This window comes from Dendrobates tinctorius, unplaced genomic scaffold (genome assembly GCF_039654945.1).
Source record: "Dendrobates tinctorius isolate UK_male_01 unplaced genomic scaffold, ASM3965494v1 ptg000097l, whole genome shotgun sequence".
NCBI lineage: Eukaryota > Metazoa > Chordata > Amphibia > Anura > Dendrobatidae > Dendrobates > Dendrobates tinctorius.
In genome coordinates, this window is record NW_027361765.1 from 14,611,238 (window position 1) to 14,632,843 (window position 21,606).

Genomic DNA, 21,606 nt, shown 5'->3' on the forward strand with positions numbered 1-21,606 from the left:
TGCCCAGAAATACAAGATGCTCAGAGAAATGGCCAAGGTAAGGAAAGCTGAAACTCGACCATGGCTGAACAAGACACATAAGTTGAGATCCAAGAAATGGCTAGCCAAACAGTGGAACACCTTGATGCATGCAGGCACATTGTCCTGCATAAAAAACATGGTTTTCTTGAAAGATGCAGATGGTTTCCTGTACCACTGCTTGAAGATAGTGTCTTCTGAAAACTAGCAGTAGATTTGGAAGTTGATTTTGAGTCCATCTTCAACCTGCATAGGTCCAAATATCTTTTCTGTAAAGGGGTTGTCCACTACTCAAACAACAGACAATCTCTTCTCAGTCACTATATTTCATGCTTACAAAATAACAACACCTCTATTCCCCTCAGGTGTTCGTGCCCTTCCAGGGATGTTAGCACTGACTCTCCTGGAGCTCCAGTGACTTTGTTATGGTACGCAATCCATATGGTCAATTAGCATCCTTTTCACTGTACCCTCCATTGAACAAATCAGACAAGAGAGAGCAGCCAGAGGAAATCAGAGGAAATGAGAGAGCAGCCACATCTCTGACTTCCTCCAGATATTAGTTTATTCTGCTCAGAGTACATATGTGTGGTGAAAATTAGATAAACTGAATATTTCTCACACCTTCTAAATTGCTATGAAATATTTAGGCTATGCAATTCTCTGTTAACTCTTCAGTCTGAACATTCAGTTAAATGATTTTGCACATGTTAATAAATAGTAACAAAACCTCAAGAGAGGTGCTAGATGTGTGAGGCTAATGTATTAAGCTCACAAGGGACTTAAAGCCCAAGCATTTTTTTATTGCTGTATTCAAATTTACCATTAAAGGGTTTGAACAAGCTACATTTTACTTAATAGCTCTTAGAATAATGATTTCCACAATTGAATGCGTTAAAAAAGATGTTCCTGTGCTGAGATAATCTTATAAATGTACCCCTGCTGTGTACTGTGTAAGGTCTGTGTCTGACTGTACAGGAACATGGTCTGATCATACCACAGCTACTGGACAGGGTGAGGACACAAAAGAGATTATAAAGACATTACACCATGGGATCAGCTGATTATTTGTTTGAGGCAAAATGTTTCATTGCCTGTTTTAAGTAATTGTCATGTCGGACGCTGTTCACACCACAGCGTCCGGCAGGCAGCGGTAGTTCCATCTCCGTCCACTATAGCCTCAGTGGCGCCGGCTTGATTTTACTCAGGTTATCTGGGGTTAATCTAGCTGGAAATCAGGTGGGATGTTTGGTCACGCCCATGGTCTTTAAATAGTCGTGCTGGCCTGTGGGCGTCGCCGATTATAGCTTGTGTTTTGTGCCAAGTGGTTCCGGTCTGGAGTGGAGGTGTTGGAGAGAGAATTTCATATCTGGTGTCGTATGATCCATTGTTACCTTTTCGCCTTCTTATATTTGTGCTTTGTTTTGCCCTGTTCACATTATAGTATTGTCCTGTGTGGTTGCGGCGCGGTGTGGTTTGAGTTCTCCCTCTCTGTCATTACTGTGTGGGTTTTGGTGGTTTGACAACTCACTGGGTGGAGGGTGGAGGGTTCAGCTTAGGGCTGAGCAGGAGATAAGGAGAGGCTGGAGGCTCAGGCATTTGCACCTTTAGCAAAAACCCTGGGTTGAGGGTCAGACAGGGTTTTCCCTAGTTTGAGGGACTCCGCAGGGGCCCGGGTTTGTCAGCCTCCTTTGACCTAAGCCCCGCATAACATTATAATCGGCCCAACATTTTTCCATGGATTCCATGACTTCCATAAACCGCCAGTTGGCGGCGCTGTCCGTACAGGTCACCGAGTTGAAGGGGGCAGTTCAGCAGCAGGGCCTGGTTGTAGCTAATGTACAAGCGGCTTCTGCTGGTGCAGGTGCAGAGCCTAAGATTCCGCTGCCTGAACGATTTTCTGGGGAATGCAGCAAATTTGTCATCTTTCGGGAGGCCTGCAAGTTATACTTTCGCACGCGCCCGGTCTCCTCAGGTAATGAGGCTCAGCGGGTGGGTCTGGTGTTATCATTACTGAGTGGGGACCCACAAGCATGGGCGTTTTCCTTACCAGCCGACTCTGCTACGTTTCATTCGGTTGAGAATGTTTTTTCAGCACTCGGGCTCATTTATGATGACCCCGACAGATTGGCTTTAGCAGAATCTAAAATCCGCGCCCTCCGTCAGGGGGAACGTATGGCGGAAGACTATTGTTCAGAATTTCGCCGTTGGGCAGTAGACACACAGTGGAACGACCCAGCGCTGCGGAGTCAGTTTCTTCATGGGGTCTCAGAAAGAGTTAAACAGGCCCTCCTGATGTATGAGACTCCTGCATCGTTAGAATCTGCCATGAGTTTGGTTATTCGTATTGATCGCCGTTTGCGTCAAGGGGCGCAGGTGACGCTGCCTCTGGGGGAAAGCAGGGGTGCCAGTGTGGTTGCTGCAGATGAGCCCACGGAACCTATGCAAATCGCTGGGGTATCACATGTGCAGCGTCGCGTTCCTGGGTTCAGGAAGCATGGAGCATGTTTTTACTGTGGTAAAAGAGATCATTATGTAAATGCTTGTCCTGTGGTACCAAAGAAAGTCGCACCGGCGGAAAACTGGTAAGCTCAGAGGGTATGGAGGAGGCCCAACTGAGCGTATGCATATCCTCCATGATGGTATCTCAATGTGTGCTCCCTGCCAGGGTTATTATTGCGGGCAGAGAGCTACCAATATCAGTGTTTGTGGATAGCGGTTCAGCCACCAATCTCATGGATGAGGAGTTTGCACGCATGGCAGGTTTCAAGATCGAAAAACTCCCTCATCCTATTCGCGTGGTTACCATTAATGCCGCTCCCCTCCCACAGGGGGAGATTACTGAGTTTGTAGCTGAGGTTAAACTCCACATTGGGGTCCTACATTCTGAGTGGGTTACATGTAAGGTACTCAATCTCCCAGCACAAATAGTCCTGGGTTTCCCATGGTTGTCTAAGCACAACCCGGTGATTGACTGGAGAACCCAGGACATAGTCCAGTGGAGCAGTTTCTGCCAGGAAAATTGCTTGGCCACATGTGTGTCCGCCGTGAAGTCCAGCCTTCCGGAGGCATTGCTGGATTTTGCGGACGTATTCTCTGAGAGGGGTTGCTCAGAACTACCTCCACATCGAGCCTATGACTGTCAAATTAGGTTAAAACCCGGGGCTAAATTGCCAAAGGCGAGGATGTTTAGTATTTCTGGTCCGGAGAGACAAGCTCTTAAGGACTACATTGCGGAGAGTTTAAGTAAAGGGCACATCCGGCCTTCATCCTCACCTGTAGCAGCGGGGTTTTTCTTCATTAAGAAAAAAGATGGGGGTTACGCCCGTGTCTGGATTTCCGGGAGTTAAACCTGATTACGGTCCGTGATCCCTACCCGATGCCTCTGATCCCTGATTTGTTCAACCAGGTGGCTGGTGCGAAGTGGTTTTCCAAACTTGACCTCAGGGGGGCATATAACCTCATAAGGGTCCGTCAGGGGGATGAGTGGAAGACGGCATTTAATACCCATGAGGGTCATTTTGAAAGCCTAGTTATGCCATTTGGGTTGACAACCGCGCCTGCTGTGTTCCAACATTTCATAAATGATGTATTTGCTCATGTGCTGGGGAAATTTGTGATTGTGTACCTGGATGATATCCTTATTTATTCGAGCGACCAGGACACTCATTTAGAGCATGTCAGGCAGGTGTTACAGCTGCTCCGTGAGAATAAGCTCTATGCTAAGCTTGAAAAATGCGTGTTTTTTGTTCAAGAGTTGCCTTTTTTGGGATATATTGTGTCCGCCGCAGGGTTTAAAATGGATGCCGCGAAGGTGCAAGCGGTGCTGCGATGGGAACGGCCTGGTAATCTAAAAGCACTCCAGCGGTTCCTTGGGTTTGCCAACTATTATAGGAAGTTTATTAAGAATTTCTCTACTATAGCCAAACCGCTCACAGACATGACGAAAAAAGGTACCAATCTCGCTATCTGGTCTGAGGATGCGGTGCGTGCATTTGAGCTTCTGAAGAACCGTTTTGCTTCAGCCCCCATTCTGGTGCAACCGGACGTATCTAAACCTTTTACGGTGGAGGTCGATGCGTCTGAGGTGGGAGTGGGGGCAGTACTGTCACAGGGCTCGTCCTTGAGCAATTTGCGTCCATGCGCCTACTTCTCCAAGAAGCTGTCGCCGGCCGAACGGAATTACGACATCGGCAACAGGGAGTTGTTGGCCATCAAATTGGCTTTTGAGGAATGGCGACACTTCTTGGAGGGGGCGGCCCACCAGGTCACAGTCATCACCGACCATAAAAACCTGCTCTATCTGGAGTCGGCCAAGCGTCTGTCTCCCAGGCAGGCTCGCTGGGCATTGTTTTTTACACGTTTTAACTTTCTGGTGACTTACCGTCCTGGGGCGAAAAACACCAAGGCGGATGCCTTGTCCAGGTGTTTTCCGGGGGGAGAACCTCGGGAAGAGCCGGTACCCATCCTCCAGGAAGGTGTAGTGGTTTCGGCTCTCACAACTGAGGTAGAGGCGGAGATTGCCGAGGCCCAGGAGGAAGTACCACCAGGACTTCCCGCTAATAAGTCGTTCGTACCCCTTCATCTTCGTCTTAAAGTGTTGGGGGAACACCACGACTCGGTCCTGGCCGGTCATCCAGGGGTTAGGGGCACCTTGGAACTGGTATCGCGCCGCTTCTGGTGGCCAAAAATCCGGCAGGATGTGGTTTCGTACGTGACAGCTTGCATCACGTGCGCCAGGGCCAAGTCACCCAGAACCCGTCCTGCTGGCACTCTACAGCCTCTGGGGATACCTAGTAGGCCATGGACAGAAATCTCCATGGACTTTATCACAGACTTGCCTGCCTCGGCGGGGAACACGGTCATCCTGGTGGTGGTTGATCGATTTTCGAAGATGGCGTATTTTGTGTCGTTGCCTTCCTTGCCCAACGCGAAGACGTTGGCTCAGGTCTTTGTGCAGGAGGTGGTCAGACTGCACGGAGTTCCGTCGGACATAGTGTCTGATAGGGGTACCCAGTTTGTGGCGAAGTTTTGGAAAGCTTTTTGCTCACGATTGGGGATCAAGTTGTCTCATTCGTCGGCGTTTCATCCGCAGTCAAATGGTCAAACTGAGCGCATGAACCAAAATCTGGAGCAGTATTTGCGATGTTTTGTGTCTGACAACCAAGAGGAGTGGTCGACGTTCCTTCCCTTGGCCGAGTTCGCATTAAATAATTTACCGCCAAGAATCATCGGGAGAGTCTCCGTTCTTTTGTGTTTATAGGCACCATCCTCAATTTTGTACCTTGCGTCAGGGGGGCTCTGGGGGCGTCCCAGAGGAGGACCGGTTAGGAGTTCAACTATTATCGGTCTGGAGGAGTGTGAAACAGCGATTGCTGAGCATGAGTGCAAGATACAAACGTGTGGCTGACTCTAGACGCGTGCCAGGTCCGGACCTGTGTGTGGGTGATTGGGTGTGGTTAGCTACTAAAAACATAAAACTCAAAATTCCATCATTGAAATTGGGTCCAAGGTTTATTGGCCCTTTTAAGATTGCTGCCATCATAAACCCGGTTGCTTATCGGTTGGAGCTTCCTGCGGTATACAAGATACACAACGTGTTTCACAGGTCTTTATTGAAAAAGGTGGTAGGCTCTGTGGACACGACGCCGATGCCACCTCCAGTCATGGTGGATGGCGATTTAGAGTTTGAAGTCTCCAAGGTGGTGGACTCTCGAGTACTGCGCCGTACTCTTCAGTATTTGGTGCACTGGCGGGGGTATGGTCCGGAGGAGAGGTCTTGGGTACCAGCCTCGGACATACATGCGGATCGGCTGGTCAGTTCCTTTCACCGCCGTCATCTGGACAAGCCGGGTCCTATGAGTCTTGAGGGCCCTGGGGTCCCTCGTAGAAGACGGGGTACTGTCATGTCGGACGCTGTTCACACCACAGCGTCCGGCAGGCAGCGGTAGTTCCATCTCCGTCCACTATAGCCTCAGTGGCGCCGGCTTGATTTTACTCAGGTTATCTGGGGTTAATCTAGCTGGAAATCAGGTGGGATGTTTGGTCACGCCCACGGTCTTTAAATAGTCGTGCTGGCCTGTGGGCGTCGCCGATTATAGCTTGTGTTTTGTGCCAAGTGGTTCCGGTCTGGAGTGGAGGTGTTGGAGAGAGAATTTCATATCTGGTGTCGTACGATCCGTTGTTACCTTTTCGCCTTCCTATATTTGTGCTTTGTTTTGCCCTGTTCACATTATAGTATTGTCCTGTGTGGTTGCGGCGCGGTGTGGTTTGAGTTCTCCCTGTCTGTCATTACTGTGTGGGTTTTGGTGGTTTGACAACTCACTGGGTGGAGGGTGGAGGGTTCAGCTTAGGGCTGAGCAGGAGATAAGGAGAGGCTGGAGGCTCAGGCATTTGCACCTTTAGCAAAAGCCCTGGGTTGAGGGTCAGACAGGGTTTTCCCTAGTTTGAGAGACTCCGCAGGGGCCCGGGTTTGTCAGCCTCCTTTGACCTAAGCCCCGCATAACAGTAATGTTTTACCTCAAAGAAAGAATCTACTGCAATCCATGCCATCCTGAATGTATACTCTCTTTTCCCTCTCCCCCGCCCAGGAGCTGTGGTATGATCGGACCATGCTCTTGTACGGTCAAACACAGCCATTACACAGTACACAGCAGGGGCACATTAATAAGATTATCTCAGCACAGGAACATTATTTTTTAACACATCCAATTGTGGAAATTATTATTATTGAAAGATCTATTTAAAATGTTGATTAAAATTAACTTTGTTGGTGGGAAATCAGCTTTAAGGAGACTTTATGAAGGCCTGTTTTTGAGGAATTAGTTTTTTTTTTAAAAGGAACAACTTCGGGTACATAAATCTATTAATTAACTTTATCAACTTCTTACTTGGATGGGTGGAATGAAAACAGCGATTTCATCATTTTTTAACTTTTATAGGTTGGCACAAATTGGATGATACAAAATTGGTATGTTAGTAGTTTTGAGGCAAAACTGTATTTTTATACTTTTACCTAATTAAAACATATTGGATGTCTATTGCATGGTATTTGTAATAACTGTTCAATATTGAAAGCAGTGTGAGACCATTCAGGGTCCTCAGAAAATCAGCAAACCCATGGATAATGGATCTCTGTTGCTCATACAATCCTGTAGCATTGCACGGTTCATTGTGTGAATTCACTGAATGAATTCATGCAATGAATAAAGATATCAGTCAGATACACGTCTTAAATAAAGAAGATATTTTATTGGACCTGTTGCTGGATTTCTTTGCTTCTTAACTGCTCAATATGTTGCGTGTTTGACATTTTACAGATCTCTGAAACCCCATTTTAGTTTACCTAAACCTCATATCATTTGTTATTTATTTTAAGTTCCTAAACATTCAGCAGATCATTTAGGGTTTGGATCCTGAGTCCCCTAATAATCGCTGAATAACTCACTTCATGAAGCAAAAGTGATGAGCAGTGTATAGGCTCAAAAGAAAACCTTTTGGCCCGATTCATTGAGAATGGTGCTTTGCGCGCCAGTCTTCATGATAGACACACTGAAGTAAAATGTGTCTAATTCGTTAAGAGGCCTCCATCAGAATTGGTATTCCAGTCATTTATAGTGGAATTTATGACACAACTTTTGATGAATTTGTTGTGTGGGTTTTGACATGTCCCATCCAAATCGAGTTTCACCTATTTTGTGGCTGGACAAAACAGATGTGAAAATGCAAAAAGTCTCAAAATTTTGCATAACCCTGCATTACACAATAAATTTATGACATTTGAATTTTTGTACACCAGAACTCTGTCAAAAAACACCTTAGCAAATTGTTCACTTTCTCTGTACGTGCAAAAATACTGTTTCTATATAATTTGCCAATCACTATGGTATGAAAAAATGCATTGACAGTCACACTAGTACACACACCCATGATGATGAGGATTTTGTTATTTCAGTGGAAAGTTCCATATTTCAATTCAGAAATTATTATACTACCAACTATGTAATTTTTCCATTTATTAGTCCCAGTTGTTGTGTAGGATATATTATCTGTCACCTTAAAGATAAGATTAGCTGCCATTACACATCCATAAATAATACAAACATGATACAGCTGTTAACCAGCAGTCCACATGGTTTGTTGTATCTTATAAACAAGCTCTATGAGTTATGTGCAGCAAGTCCATGCTGATGTATGTCGGTGACGTGATTTACACTCTCTCTGGTAAGACAAAGTAGAAGGCAAAATTGGCAACTACATGGAAGCTTTAAATTAATGACTTACACGTATATTATTTGCAGTTATTTCCTTTATAACTGATAATTATTATTATATTAGTTTTTTTTCTGCTCATATTTGAATAACAGGTATAAGGCAAATAGTAGACACAGATTGATAAGTATTTCACCACTTATGACAAGAATAAAATGTGAGAAAAGCACAATAACAATTTTGCTCTTCTTTGAGCATGGTCATCTTTTTTCAGCATTTTGGATCAGATTAATTAAGACTGTCATTGTAACATCAGTCTTAATCAAGTCCAAGTGGTGTAAATGAGTTAGAGGTACTTAATTCACACCACTTAATGAATTAGGCTAGGTTCACATTTGCGGATGGCTGAGCTGCGGAGGGTTGCGGACTTCTTCCTTGATGCTCCGCCCACTGCCGCACTTCCTCCAGTCAGTTCTGTCTACGTCTGCATGCGGCCTGCGTACCTATCTTTAACACTGGTTATGCAAGTCGTGCAGATGTGCACATGCGTTGTTTTGATGCTGCGGCGACCCACGTTGAACGCAAAATGTTGGAATTTGATGCGGTCGCCGCATCGTGAAAACGACGCATGCGGAGGCATCCGCATACATCCGAATGACCTGCATACCCAATGTTAAAGATAGGTATGCAGGCCGCATGCAGAGGTAGGCGGAGTTGACCGGAGGAGGTGCGGCAGTGGTAGGTGCTTCATGGAGGAAGTCCGCAGCCCTCCGCAGCTCGCCCATCCACAAATGTGAACCTAGCCTTACATCTTACAAATTCTGTGGGCACTGCCACAGACTGGAGCCATTCCTGACAAAATTTATGGCACTAAAGTGGCATAAAATTGAATGAATCAGACGGGCTTAGCTTATCCCTATCCTACTCAACCCATGCCCGTTTTAGAAAAGTTGGCTGGTAATAGAATAAAATTGGCAAAAGTCGTAATACTTTGGTGAAATTTCTCGTATGCAAATATATTGGAACTTTGCGTGGTATTTTACATTTACCATATGGGCCCATAATGTTTCTAATGTATAAAAATGTTGGAGTTTGCAAAAACTCAAATCTTCCCTTACTTCCTCCCCCCCAAAAAAGATCAGGCAAAAAAAGTTGCATGGAGGGAGCAATAAGGTAGTTTTCACTTGTTTGAAGGCCCTGCTATCTCTACATTCTAATATTGTGATAAGAGTGTAGACTTAGAACAAGTACACTGATAGACATTAATATGTCACAATTTCATAATCTCAGCAGAATGAAATGGACTAGAAAGGTTACTCGAGGAGGAGTATCGCCTTCCAGCAACCAAAAAGTAAGAGAACTGCAGAGCTCTGAGCTGCTCAAGACACAATGCAAAAATATCCCTTTTTTCCAATACATAAAAGAGACAACCCATACAGCATACAACAACTGGATTTGATTTGCATATCCCCTAAAAAGACAGAACTATGATTAGCCATTTTTAAGACCATTATTGTATTGACAATGTTTTTGTTCTGTCCTATGAAGCATCTTTTTATTGTTTTTTAAAGACATTTAATATGTATTAAACTAATTTGACACATGAAAAATTATTAGTTTTCTTCTTTTTATTTACACAATTTTTTTAAGCATTTTGCAGTGTTTTCTCCTCGTCTTTCATTCAGTCCCAGCAGAAACTCACAGGATGATGTTAAGCACTAATCAGCAGTTGAAGTACAGCATGTCCAGCCAATCAGCAGACAATTCCTTTTGTCTTAATTTCAGAAAATCTTTCAATGTTAACCACAGCCTTCCACTCTTAGTAATAAACGGCAATAAGTCAGTCAGCAATTCTGTGATGAAGAGAGGGAATTTTTTCTTCAGGATGTCAGAATCAGTCTTCTAAACCAAATTAGGTGTTTTTAGTGCATTAAGGGGCCAATTCATTAAGATTGGCATTGCGCACAACTCGCTGGAGTTATGCACGGCGGAACACACTAAATAAAAATATAAATAAAGTGTGTTTTGCCGCTCGGGGTCCACCGTGCGGTGGATGGAAAAACCGCAGCTAGGTGATGACAGAGCAATATGGCGGTAGTGTGCACAGGGTTTGACGTCACCCGAGTACACAGGCAATCTCTGTTAACTCACAGAGCTGCAACACAGAGAGAAACACAATAAGTCTGAGCCTGTTAGAGTCACAGGTACTCAGAGTAACACACGCAGTAATGCGGTCACAGGAGTAGCCCAGGATGGTGGTACTACGTCTGTCTAGACCTACCGTAGCTATTCATGTGTCGAGTGTCGCAACCGCGGACACCCAAATAAGCTGCTACAACAGCGCGGCGTGACTAGTGCCGCAGAGTGACACTGCTGAACAGCAAGCGCGATGTCTGACGTTAGCAAGTGTGCCTGGAGCAATGGCGCGCTGGCGCTGATACTGGCTAAATAACTCAATCCCACACACAGTCATAATATCCAAGGAAAGGGGTTTCAAATGAGTCATTCACCAGATCATGCATCCATCAACATACACACAGCAGCAAGTATGACTATACTAGCGCATGGTGGAACAGCCATGCGCACTTTTTATAGTGAGCGGGACCTTCCGGAAGTCTCCAGAGCCCTGAGCTGGACCAATGGAATCAGGAGCAGTACCTGAGCACCTGACTCCTGAACTCTAATGGGATATCGTCTCACGAGCATGCTCAGAGGATGGGATGAAGGACTTAGCCTCCGGAGAGAGTTGCTGCAATGCAATCTCCTCTGCAATCTCTTCAGCAGTGGACAGATAGCAGGAGACTGCAGAATGTGAGGGTCTAGATTCCTGCATAGTCAGGGCAGAAATCTGACTCCTAACATTACCCCCCCTCCTAGTGCCCCCCTCCCTGAACCCTCCGATCCACCAGCCTATGCCCGATAGTGGCACAGGCCTCAGACTCGTCCAAAGGCGAGCCTGATGTCCTGGTAGGTGAAACAGAAAACCGGGACACACGGATGGTATCGGCGGAGGCCAGGTCGCCAGGTTTCAGGAGGGACACCCGGGAGATAATGGGAGTGGGAGTTTCAGGGGAACGCCGCCGTTTATCGACGGCCGTCGCCACATTCCGTCTGGGAAGGCTATCCCGGGCACATGAGGAGCATGCCTGAATAAATTTCTTCATGTCCCGCGCTCTGTGCGGCCACCAATACGATCCAGCCAGAGACTTCGTGGTCTGCATATAGCCACGATGGCCGTCCGCATTGGACGCGTGTGCCCACGCGGGAATCTTAGGCCGCAAACGAGGAGGAACAAAAGTCTCGCAGACCGACTCACAATTAGACCATTGCGGGGTGCTGTCCTCCTGAGAAGCAGCATGTAGATGGTGACAGCCGCACATGGACTCTTGAGCCGGGCGTGTCTCAAAAATGGCGCGAGACACCTCCATGGGCTCTGGGGGTAGAACCTCTGGCTCGGGCCGCTCTAGAGGCTCAAGAAGTTGGGAGCCGGAGTAACTCTGCGCTTGGAGTGAGCACGCTCCATATCGTGCTCCGAAAAACGGAGGTCAATACGGGAAGAGATAGAAATTAGCTCCTCCAAACTGGCAGGAATCTCTCTAGTAGAGAGAGCATCCTTAACGTGCTCTGCCAAACCTCTCCAAAATACAGGTATAAGGGCTTTATCGGACTACTCCAACTCGGAAGCCAGTGTCCGAATACGGACGGCATACTGGCTAACCGAGAGGGATCCCTGAGACAAAGCAAGCAGCTGCAGAGAGGTGTCATGTGTGACCCGTGGACCAAGGAAGACTTGCTTGATAGCTGCTAGCAAGTGAGCAGCGGTCCGAATCTCGGGGTCACCACGCTCCCATAAAGGCGTAGCCCATTCCAATGCCCTGCCTGACAGTAGGGAAACAATAAATGCCACCTTGACCCATTCCGTAGGGAATTGCTCAGCCAGCAGCTCCAGCTGAATTGAGCACTGGCTGATGAAACCCCTACAGGAGGCGCCATCACCAAAAAACTTATCGGGCAACGGGAGGCGGGTAACTGTCGGCGCAAGGGAGGACATGGACATACGCCCTACCGCATCTGTAAGTGCTTTTACAGCAGCATCGGTGGCTTGCGCAGCTGCGAGAGCCCTCTCAAGTGTGGCCAAGTGGCCTTTGAGCTGCCGAACACACTGCAGGGGTTGCTGCTGATCTGCCATCACTAGCCAGTACCCCAAAACACAGTGTCTGCAAATGGAGATTCTGGCTTGGCTTTTACCCTAAGTCATGTAACTAGGCTCGTTAAAGGGTCAACGTTGACTTTTAGGATTGCTACCTCCAATAGGTGGCACTAGAGGTCTAGATTCCTGCATAGTCAGGGCAGACATCTGACTCCTAACAGGAGTATGATGAACCTAATTCACTAATCGGAGCACACTACTTAAAGAGAACCTGACAGATGATACATGCTCCCCCATCCACGTGCAGCATATATCAGACACTGACTGCAAGATTTCAGTCATATAAGAAACAATAACGATTTTCAGAAAATAACAATTTACTAGCCCCAGAGGACCAAGTCGTGAGTGAGACTAGTTAGACAAGCGTGTCCCTGTGAATCTCATCCCACCACTGATCCAGAATGATAAGTTTCTCCATACTTGTGTGCGTAGAGATAGACCTGTTACTCCAGAGCAGCAGGTGGGGAGAATCGGGCCTGGGGCAAACCTGTCTGACTAAGCTCCTTTGCAGCTCTATTCCCAGCAGTTTATAAATTGTGTTTTTCACTGAAATGTTGAAGCATTTCAGAGTTAAACATATATGGTTGAAAGCCAGTTTGGGGCTAATGTGAGGTCCATTATACAGTTTGGAAGCTAATGTGGGGGCCAATATACTTTGTGGAAACTACTACTGTACAGTGTAGGGACCATTATACATTTTGGGGCTAATGCGGAGGCCATTATTCAGTGTGGGGGCCATAATACAGTGTGAGTTCTACTTTTGAGGCAATTATACATTGTGAGGGCTTCTGTGGGGTATTTATACTGTGTTTTGAGTGAGTAGAGGGGACATCATACTATGTATAGAGGAGCTGTGGTGGTATTATACTGTATATAGCAGAGCTGTGGGCCCACCATACTGTATATAATGGAGATGTGGGGAAATCATACTCTGTATAAGGGAGCTGTGGACCCAACATACTGTGTATAGGGGAGCTGTACATTGGGGGACTCAGTGGACATAAGTAAATGTTAAGTGGGCACTTAAGAAGCAGCATTGTTATAGTGGCAAAATGTGGACACTGTTTTCAAGAGAATTTGCTCAGGGTAATTAATATTTTCTAGGGCGCAATTTTACCATCTAGAGGGCACAAAGGAGGCATTATTACTATATAAGGGGCACAGTGGTGGGCATTATTATGTGTGGCAAAGAGTACTGTTATTGTGCCAACCAGCAGGTGAAAGTGTAAGGGGGTGAGATAGAACTACCTCCTTGCTTCCCTTCCTTTAATTGTTTTCCATGTGTTGATGTTTACATATACTAATGTTGAAAATGTCTATGAATAATTGTCATGATCCATGCTGGATCAGGACTGATATAAAGCACAGGTAACCTTTTTTTCTTTGCTTAGGTTTGGTTTTTTACCTCCGGTGGCCATTAGGATTATTGCACTGTGGTGTCTTTTGTTCTAAATTTGCCCCCCGGTGGTGGTGAGCGTCATTGCACTCTGTTTCTTTAGTTAAGTGCACATGATTTGATTGCAGGTTGATTGCTGGCTCTGCTATAAAAGAGTCACAGGTGTTGCAATCAGCGTTGGTGATAGTATTCATTTCAATCATCCTTGGTGGAGGAAGGAGCTGGAGAACGTTCCTTGCAGCACTGTCTTAGCCCTGGTGTGGAAGGAGTCATAGGGGATTTCCTTGCAGCTCTGACAGAACTTGGTGGCAGCATTTCAGGAGGAGAGCAGCGTTCTGGTGGTGGACTTTGTTGCCGGGAGCAAGTGCACAGAGTAAAGCTAAGTGGTGTTCCCCTGTTTGTGTTTTCCCTTCATGTGTATTAGTACAGCGGTTGGGCCAGTGCCTGCCCCACCCAGCTCCCTAGCAAGGGATAGGTGTAGGGTGTGCTAGGGCGACGGGTATCCTGAGCGTCGCCCGGTGCGGAAGCGGCATAGGGAACGTTAGGAGCATTAGGGACACTGACTCAGGGGAGTGCAGGAGGTCTCCACGTCCCCTTTCCCTATCGCAGGGCCCACCGTTGTAACTGTTGTCCCTCCCCCTTGTCATGTTGTTTACAGTTACCGGCCTGCGGGCCGTGTCACACAGGACAGCTTCACGTGCTGCGTCGTGTTGCTTCAGTTACCGGCCTGCGGGTCTCATCACACAGGACGGGTCCACGTGACAATAATATTTGCGGTACTGCTACATAGTAATATGTATTATCGCTCACATTTATGGTACTGCCACATTCATACATGTGTTACCATTCTTTGTAGAACTATATTATATTATAAGGAAAAGAAATCCAGCGATGCTGAGGGCAGCTAAAAGATATAATCTTTAATCCAACTTGAATAAAAACATAATCTGGCACAATTTGTTGGGTACATTACAAGTAGAAACTGATCAACGCGTTTCGACCGAGGTCTTCTTCATGATCATGAAGATGACCTCGGTTGAAACACATTGATCAGTTTCTACTTGCAGTGTACCTGACAAATTGTGCAAGTTTATGTTTTTACTCAAGTTGGAATAAAGATTATATCTTTTAGATGCCCTCAGCATTGCTGGATTTCTTTTCCCTTTTTTCAGTCTGCTCACGTGGATCCATGCTAGGCGGAGGTCAGCAGAGCAGAATTCGTACACAGTTTGTGGTGAGCTGACTACACCTTTTTTCTTTCTATATTATATTATGTTGTGTTCCTTTTGTGTAATACTGTATATAATATAATGTGATGATGTGTACTAATGCTCATGCACAATTTTGGAAAAGTAAATTGCATCCTTTTGGGACATTAGAGGAGGGCACCTTAGTATTATAGTTCTTATAGATAAGGGTAGGTGTAGTTCTTTTGTGGGCCACTAGATGGGGGCATACTAGTGTGCACTGTAGGTATAGTTCATAGTATGGTTTTAGGGGTTAAGTGTAGGAGGGGCTGCCAGGTGGTAATACAGGAGTTTCTAGGAAGTTAGGTCAGACAGGGCCAAAGTGCCCAAGTGTCCATATGGGCTATAGGTCCGGACAGCTCAGCAGCAATGTAACATTAAATTACTTCAGCCCACGTTATCCACGGCCGCTGTGCATCATAGCAGTGGGCCAAAACATGGAAAGAAAGATGTGGTGACTCATTGCCTGGGCAAATTCCTTTAGGACAGGTGTTGTTTGGACTGAGGAGATGAAGGAAGTTGAAGCTTCGACGAGAACAGTACAGATGGGCCAGATGCTTGACCAGAGGTAACCAAACCTGATGACTGATGATTTCGAGTTGGGGCAAAACAGGCAGAAAGAATTGTCATCATGGCAAGGTTAGGCCAGGAAGGAACTGGGGAGCAGTCTAGGATGGTCTGGTCCAGGCGTGTGCTGCACAGAAGTGACAGCAAAGCAGGGAAAGCTGAGGAGACAAGTGAATTTCATGATGTGCTAACTGTGGATGTAACGTGTGAAGTATTGAGTAAAGAGAATGTTCAAGTTATCCTGGACTGAGTCTCCATTACTGGGGGTCGCCTGGAAGAGTGATCGTCCTGGGGGACCTGAACCTGGAGATGCAGGTATGCTGAGTAGAGGAATACAGTTTTCTGTGAGGGAAGGTCAAGTCTCAGATGCTTCAGTGTTTCTGGTCACAACTACAGTCTTGGCCTCCCCTTACACAGTTATAGGGACACATATGGCAGCAGCAGCTCATTATTGGGGTATCAGTAGGATGAGAGGCTTGTACAGGTTGGGAATTTATGGGGATGGTGCTGGAAATGTGTGAAGTCAAATGTGTCCATGTTGTAATCTGTGCAGGCGAGTCGTGCTGGAATAAATTGTCATGTTGTCTGGGCCAAATGAAAAAAGTGAAAAATGATCGACTCCATCAGAAAGATGTTATTTTTAAGTCATCTATACATTTAAACGCCTTATCGTGTCTGTCTGTAACCGAAATCGCGGCCCGCTGATTGGTTGTGGCCGCCAGGCCGCAACCAATCAGCGACAGGTGCAGCTGTTTGTAATGGTAAGCTGCACCTGCCGCTGATTGGTGGCAGGCGCAGGCCTTAATCTGTAAAAAAGAGAATTAAAATAAAAAAATGTTATTCTCACCTTCTGACGGCCTCCTGTCTTCTTTCCACGCGCTCGGCCTCACGTTCCCAGTAATGCTTTGCGGCTTAGACCTCTGATGACATCACTCTCGCAAGAGCGAGAAGACCGACATCACTCTCGCGAGAGCGAGAAAGAAGACTGACATCATCAGCGGTCTAAGCCGCAAAGCATTACTGGGAACACGAGGCCGGGCGTGTGGAAAGAAGACAGGAGGCTGTCGGAAGGTGAGAATAACTTTTTTTTATTTTTTAATAATTTTGTACAGGGCCGCGGCAGTGATTGGTCACGGCTACAGGGCCGTGTTGCTGATTGGTCATGGACAGAGGGCCGCAACACTGATTGGTCGCGGCTACATGGAAAGGGGGGTGAGGGGACCATGCATACCAGGAAAGGGGGGTGAGGGGACCATGCATACCAGGAAAGGGGGGTGAGGGAACCATGCCTACCAGGATTGGGGGGTGAGGGGACCATGCATACCAGGATTGGGGGGTGAGGGGACCATGCATACCAGGATTGGGGGGTGAGGGGGCCATGCATACCAGGATAGGGGGTTGAGGGGACCATGCACACCAGGATTGGGGGGTGAGGGGACCATGCATACCAAGAAAGGGGGATGAGGGGACCATGCATACCAGGATAGGGGGGTGAGGGGACCATGCATACCATGAAAGGGGGGTGAGGGGACCATGCATACCACGAAAGGGGGTGAGGGGACCATGCATACCAGGAAAGGGGGGTGAGGGGACCATGCATACCAGGAAAGGGGGGTGAGAGGACCATGCATACCAGGACTGGGGGGTGAGGGGACCATGCATACCCCAAAAGGGAGATAAGAGGACCATGCATACCAGGATTGGGGGGTGAGGGGACCATGCATATCAAGAAAGGGGGGTGAGGGGACCATGCATACCAGGAAAGGGGGGTGAGGATACCATGCATACCAGGAAAGGGGGGTGAGGGAACCATGCCTACCAGGATTGGGGGGTGAGGGGACCATGCATACCAGGATTGGGGGGTGAGGGGACCATGCATACCAGGATTGGGGGGTGAGGGGGCCATGCATACCAGGATAGGGGGTTGAGGGGACCATGCACACCAGGATTGGGGGGTGAGGGGACCATGCATACCAAGAAAGGGGGATGAGGGGACCATGCATACCAGGATAGGGGGGTGAGGGGACCATGCATACCATGAAAGGGGGGTGAGGGGACCATGCATACCACGAAAGGGGGTGAGGGGACCATGCATACCAGGAAAGGGGGGTGAGGGGACCATGCATACCAGGAAAGGGGGGTGAGAGGACCATGCATACCAGGACTGGGGGGTGAGGGGACCATGCATACCCCAAAAGGGAGATAAGAGGACCATGCATACCAGGATTGGGGGGTGAGGGGACCATGCATATCAAGAAAGGGGGGTGAGGGGACCATGCATACCAGGAAAGGGGGGTGAGGATACCATGCATACCAGGATTGGGGGGTGAGGGGACCATACATACCAGGAAAGGGGGGTGATGATGAGCATACATACCAGAATTGGGGTGTGAGAGGACCATGCATACCAAGAAAGGGGGTCTGAGGGGACCATGCATACCAGAATAGGGGGGTGAGGGGACCATGCATACCAGGATTGGGGGTGAGAGGACCATGCATACCAGGACCGGGGGTGAGGGGATATGCATACCCCAATAGGAGGGTAAGAGGACCATGCATACCAGGATTGGGGGGTGAGGGGACCATGCATACCAGGATAGGGGGGTGAGGGGACCATGAATACCAGGATTGGGGGGTGAGGGGACCATACATACCAGGCAAGGGGGGTGACGGTGAGCATATATTAAAGGATTGGGGTGTGAGAGGACCATGCATACCAGCAAAGGGGCGTGAGGGGACCATGCATACCAAGAAAGAGGGGTGAAGGGACTATGCATACCAGGATTGGGGGGGTGAGGGGACCATGCATACCCCGAAAGGGGGGTAAGAGGACCATGCATACCAGGAAAGAGAGATGAGAGGACCATGCATACCAGGATTGGGGGGTGAGAGGACCATGCATTCCAGGATTGGGGGTGAGAGGACCATACATATCAGGATTGGGGGGTGCATTATTGCATTATTATTAAATCTTCAAAAATAAACTGCATATACCGGGTGAGTCATAAAGGACGGATGTATTTGAAGTGGCTATAACTCACCACCAGGTGGAGGTAGAGATGTGCGGGAGGCGGGGTTATGTTTGTGAGGTGAAAGCATTGTTTTTATTTTAGTTTCAGTTTAAGCTATGGTGCCGTGGACGATAGAACATCGCGTTTTTGCGTACGACAGTTTTGTCAAGAATAATGAGTGTATCACAGCCGTTCAGCGTGAGTTTCGGCGTCATTTCAATATTCACAAAAATCAAGCTGTTCCCGCTCGTAACACTATCCTACGTTGGGTTGAAGCACTCTGTACACGAGGTACACTAATGAACAAACGACCACCGGGGGCTCCACGAACGGCACGTACCGCTGCACAGCCCTAAGGTAACGGTGTGGTGCGCTATGGGCAAATATGGCGTGATCGGTCCGTACTTTTTCGAAGGCGATAATGGCAATACTGTTACCGTGAACTCACAACGTTATATCGCCATGATAAATAACTTCTTTGTTCCTGAGTTACGACGGCAACATATCCCCATCTCTAGTGTGTGGTTTCAACAAGATGGGGCAACGGCCCACACAGCCGGAGCAACAATGAACGTTCTTCGCCCTCTCTTCCCTGGTCGCATCATTTCCAGGTTTGGTGATATTAATTGGCCTCCTAGGTCCCCAGACCTGTCCATGTGCGATTATTACTTATGGGGTCACCTCAAATCACGTGTATACAAGCTTAAGCCTCGATCATTACAAGAACTGAAGGAAGCTATTCGAGTGGAAGTTGCCCAAATCGACAGAGTTGTGTTGGAACGTGTTGATGCCAACTTCCAAGAACGCCTTTGGAAATGCATCACTGATAATGGCCACCACATGGCAGATGTTGTTTTCCACACTTGAATTTGTCAAATACTATTAGTATACGTAACCAAATCTGTGAATACATTTATATTTAATAAATATTTAACGATTTTATGATTAGTTTAAAAACATCCGTCCTTTATGACTCACCCGGTATATTCTAGAATACCCGATGCGTTAGAATCGGGCCACCATCTAGTTATTTATAACTGCACTGTAATGACTTGTATGTTTTGCAGGACTAATGTCTACCACTACATGGTCATCGTATGGTGGTAATATCACTGTGTCACCATAGTTGAACCCCTAGCTATGCCTTTGCAGCTGGGGTATGCAATGGACATGCCAAGGGCTAAGCTTTTCTTACCTTAAGTGTCAGTCGCACTGCACTGCACTCCTGCAAAGGATTGAGTTTCAGTGTTTCTCCAGGGTTGCTGCAACCAGATGTCTGATGTTGCATTTCACAACAAACACAGACTCCATCGCTGTTAATATTTATCTAAGAGAAAACATAATACAGATTTTATAGACCATTTTAATGCAAGTAAAATTACATGATATCATTGAACAGTTCAAATAAATCAAGATGACCACATAGTTGTTATTGTGTATTGATTTTTAGAAATGGCAAAATTATTCTTACGTTTCTTATGATCTAAAATGATACAGACAATCATGTTATTTGAAAATTATATTAATGAAATAGAGAAGTTTAATTTAATTGCCACTAGCATTATGGCTTCCACTCATAGCTGAATCATGACATCTCCTGTACGATGGATCTACTGTTGAACAGATTACAATGTTTAGTGATTGCATTAGGACCTGTGATTTGGGGGGGCAGATTCAATGTCAGTACCTGGCCCCGTCCCCTCTGTCACACTTTCAACAGTATCTGGATCCTGGATGGAAATACAGTTGAAAGCAATAATGGAGCAGAGAGCCTTCAGCTACATGTTCCATCATTTTCCCTGTGTGTCTGAGCTCTGATGTTTCAGTGCTGTGGAATTGATGACATTGCTACATTTCACCAGCTGTATCACATTTATGGTAACCAAAAAGTAAAAATAATTGGTACCACACAATGGTATATCAATGTTAAAATCTCATATTTTATTATAACACTTAAATCAAAGTACATAGGAAAAATGCTGGAAAGAAAAGAGGGACTAACAATCCATAGGAAATCCTACTACAGCATTGCAACTAATACCAATGCCAAGACATCCACACAATGTAATGCATGTAAACATGACAGCGTTAGAGAAACATAGAGGACCAGAACACCCACAATACCCCTGTAAAATCCAAGTGGCCACAATGGGTATGCCAAGTTAGAGATTGTCTGGTGTACAGCTATCTCCCTAAATGCCCTCTTAATAACGCAGTCACTGTGTATAGTATGAAAACGTGTGGCCAATAATATAATACATACTACTGTAAGCTGGTGGAGATCCCTGGACATCAGCAGAGGGACAAATTGGGCAAATTTTTGTGATGACATTTCACCAGCTGTGCAGAGTGTCAGAACACATACTGCAGAGACTACAGCAGCAGGAGATCAAGGAGAGGTGAGAAGTTCTATCTTTCTTTTTAATCTTATCAATGAGCATAGGCCAAATATTTATTTTGGGGGGAAGGGAGTGGGTGGATGGGCAATCAAGCTGTCTGTGTGGCTTAAATGTGTTACCATGGCCTGCAGTGTCTCAGGACTTGTTAGGTAGTGGAACTCCTAGACTCGTATAGCCTATGCACTAGGTGCAAGTCCTGACAAAAATTAGAAGGAGGGACTGCAATACACCCTAGTAGACAAAAAAATTGAGACTGCTGCATGATGACCCTCTAAAATTTTGGAGACAGTTACGCATAATGACCTTCTAAGAAATTGGTGAAAGTGACTTATAATGCCCCCCTAAAAATTTAGAGAGAGTGAAGCATAATGACATTCTAAAAATTTGGAAAGAGTGATGCAAAATGAGCCTTTAAAAATTTGGAGAGAGTGACTATACTTACTTTCTAAAAATTTGCAGAGTGACGCATAATGACCTTCTAAGACTTTGGAGAGAGTGACGCATAATGACCCTCTAAAAATTTGGAGAGAGTGAAGCATAATGACCT

General features: G+C 46.5%; 1 protein-coding gene across 2 annotated transcripts in view; it reads right to left on the bottom strand.

Annotated features, from left to right (window-relative positions):
* ENTREP2 (endosomal transmembrane epsin interactor 2) overlaps positions 1–21,606 on the bottom strand; it is a 1,465,465-nt gene that overhangs the window by 406,610 nt on the left and 1,037,249 nt on the right. For both annotated transcript variants that reach the window (XM_073586920.1, XM_073586919.1), the window contains exon 4: positions 19,856–19,987. In XM_073586920.1, the coding sequence (XP_073443021.1) occupies positions 19,856–19,987 (132 nt within the window). The remainder of the gene's footprint in view (positions 1–19,855; positions 19,988–21,606) is intronic.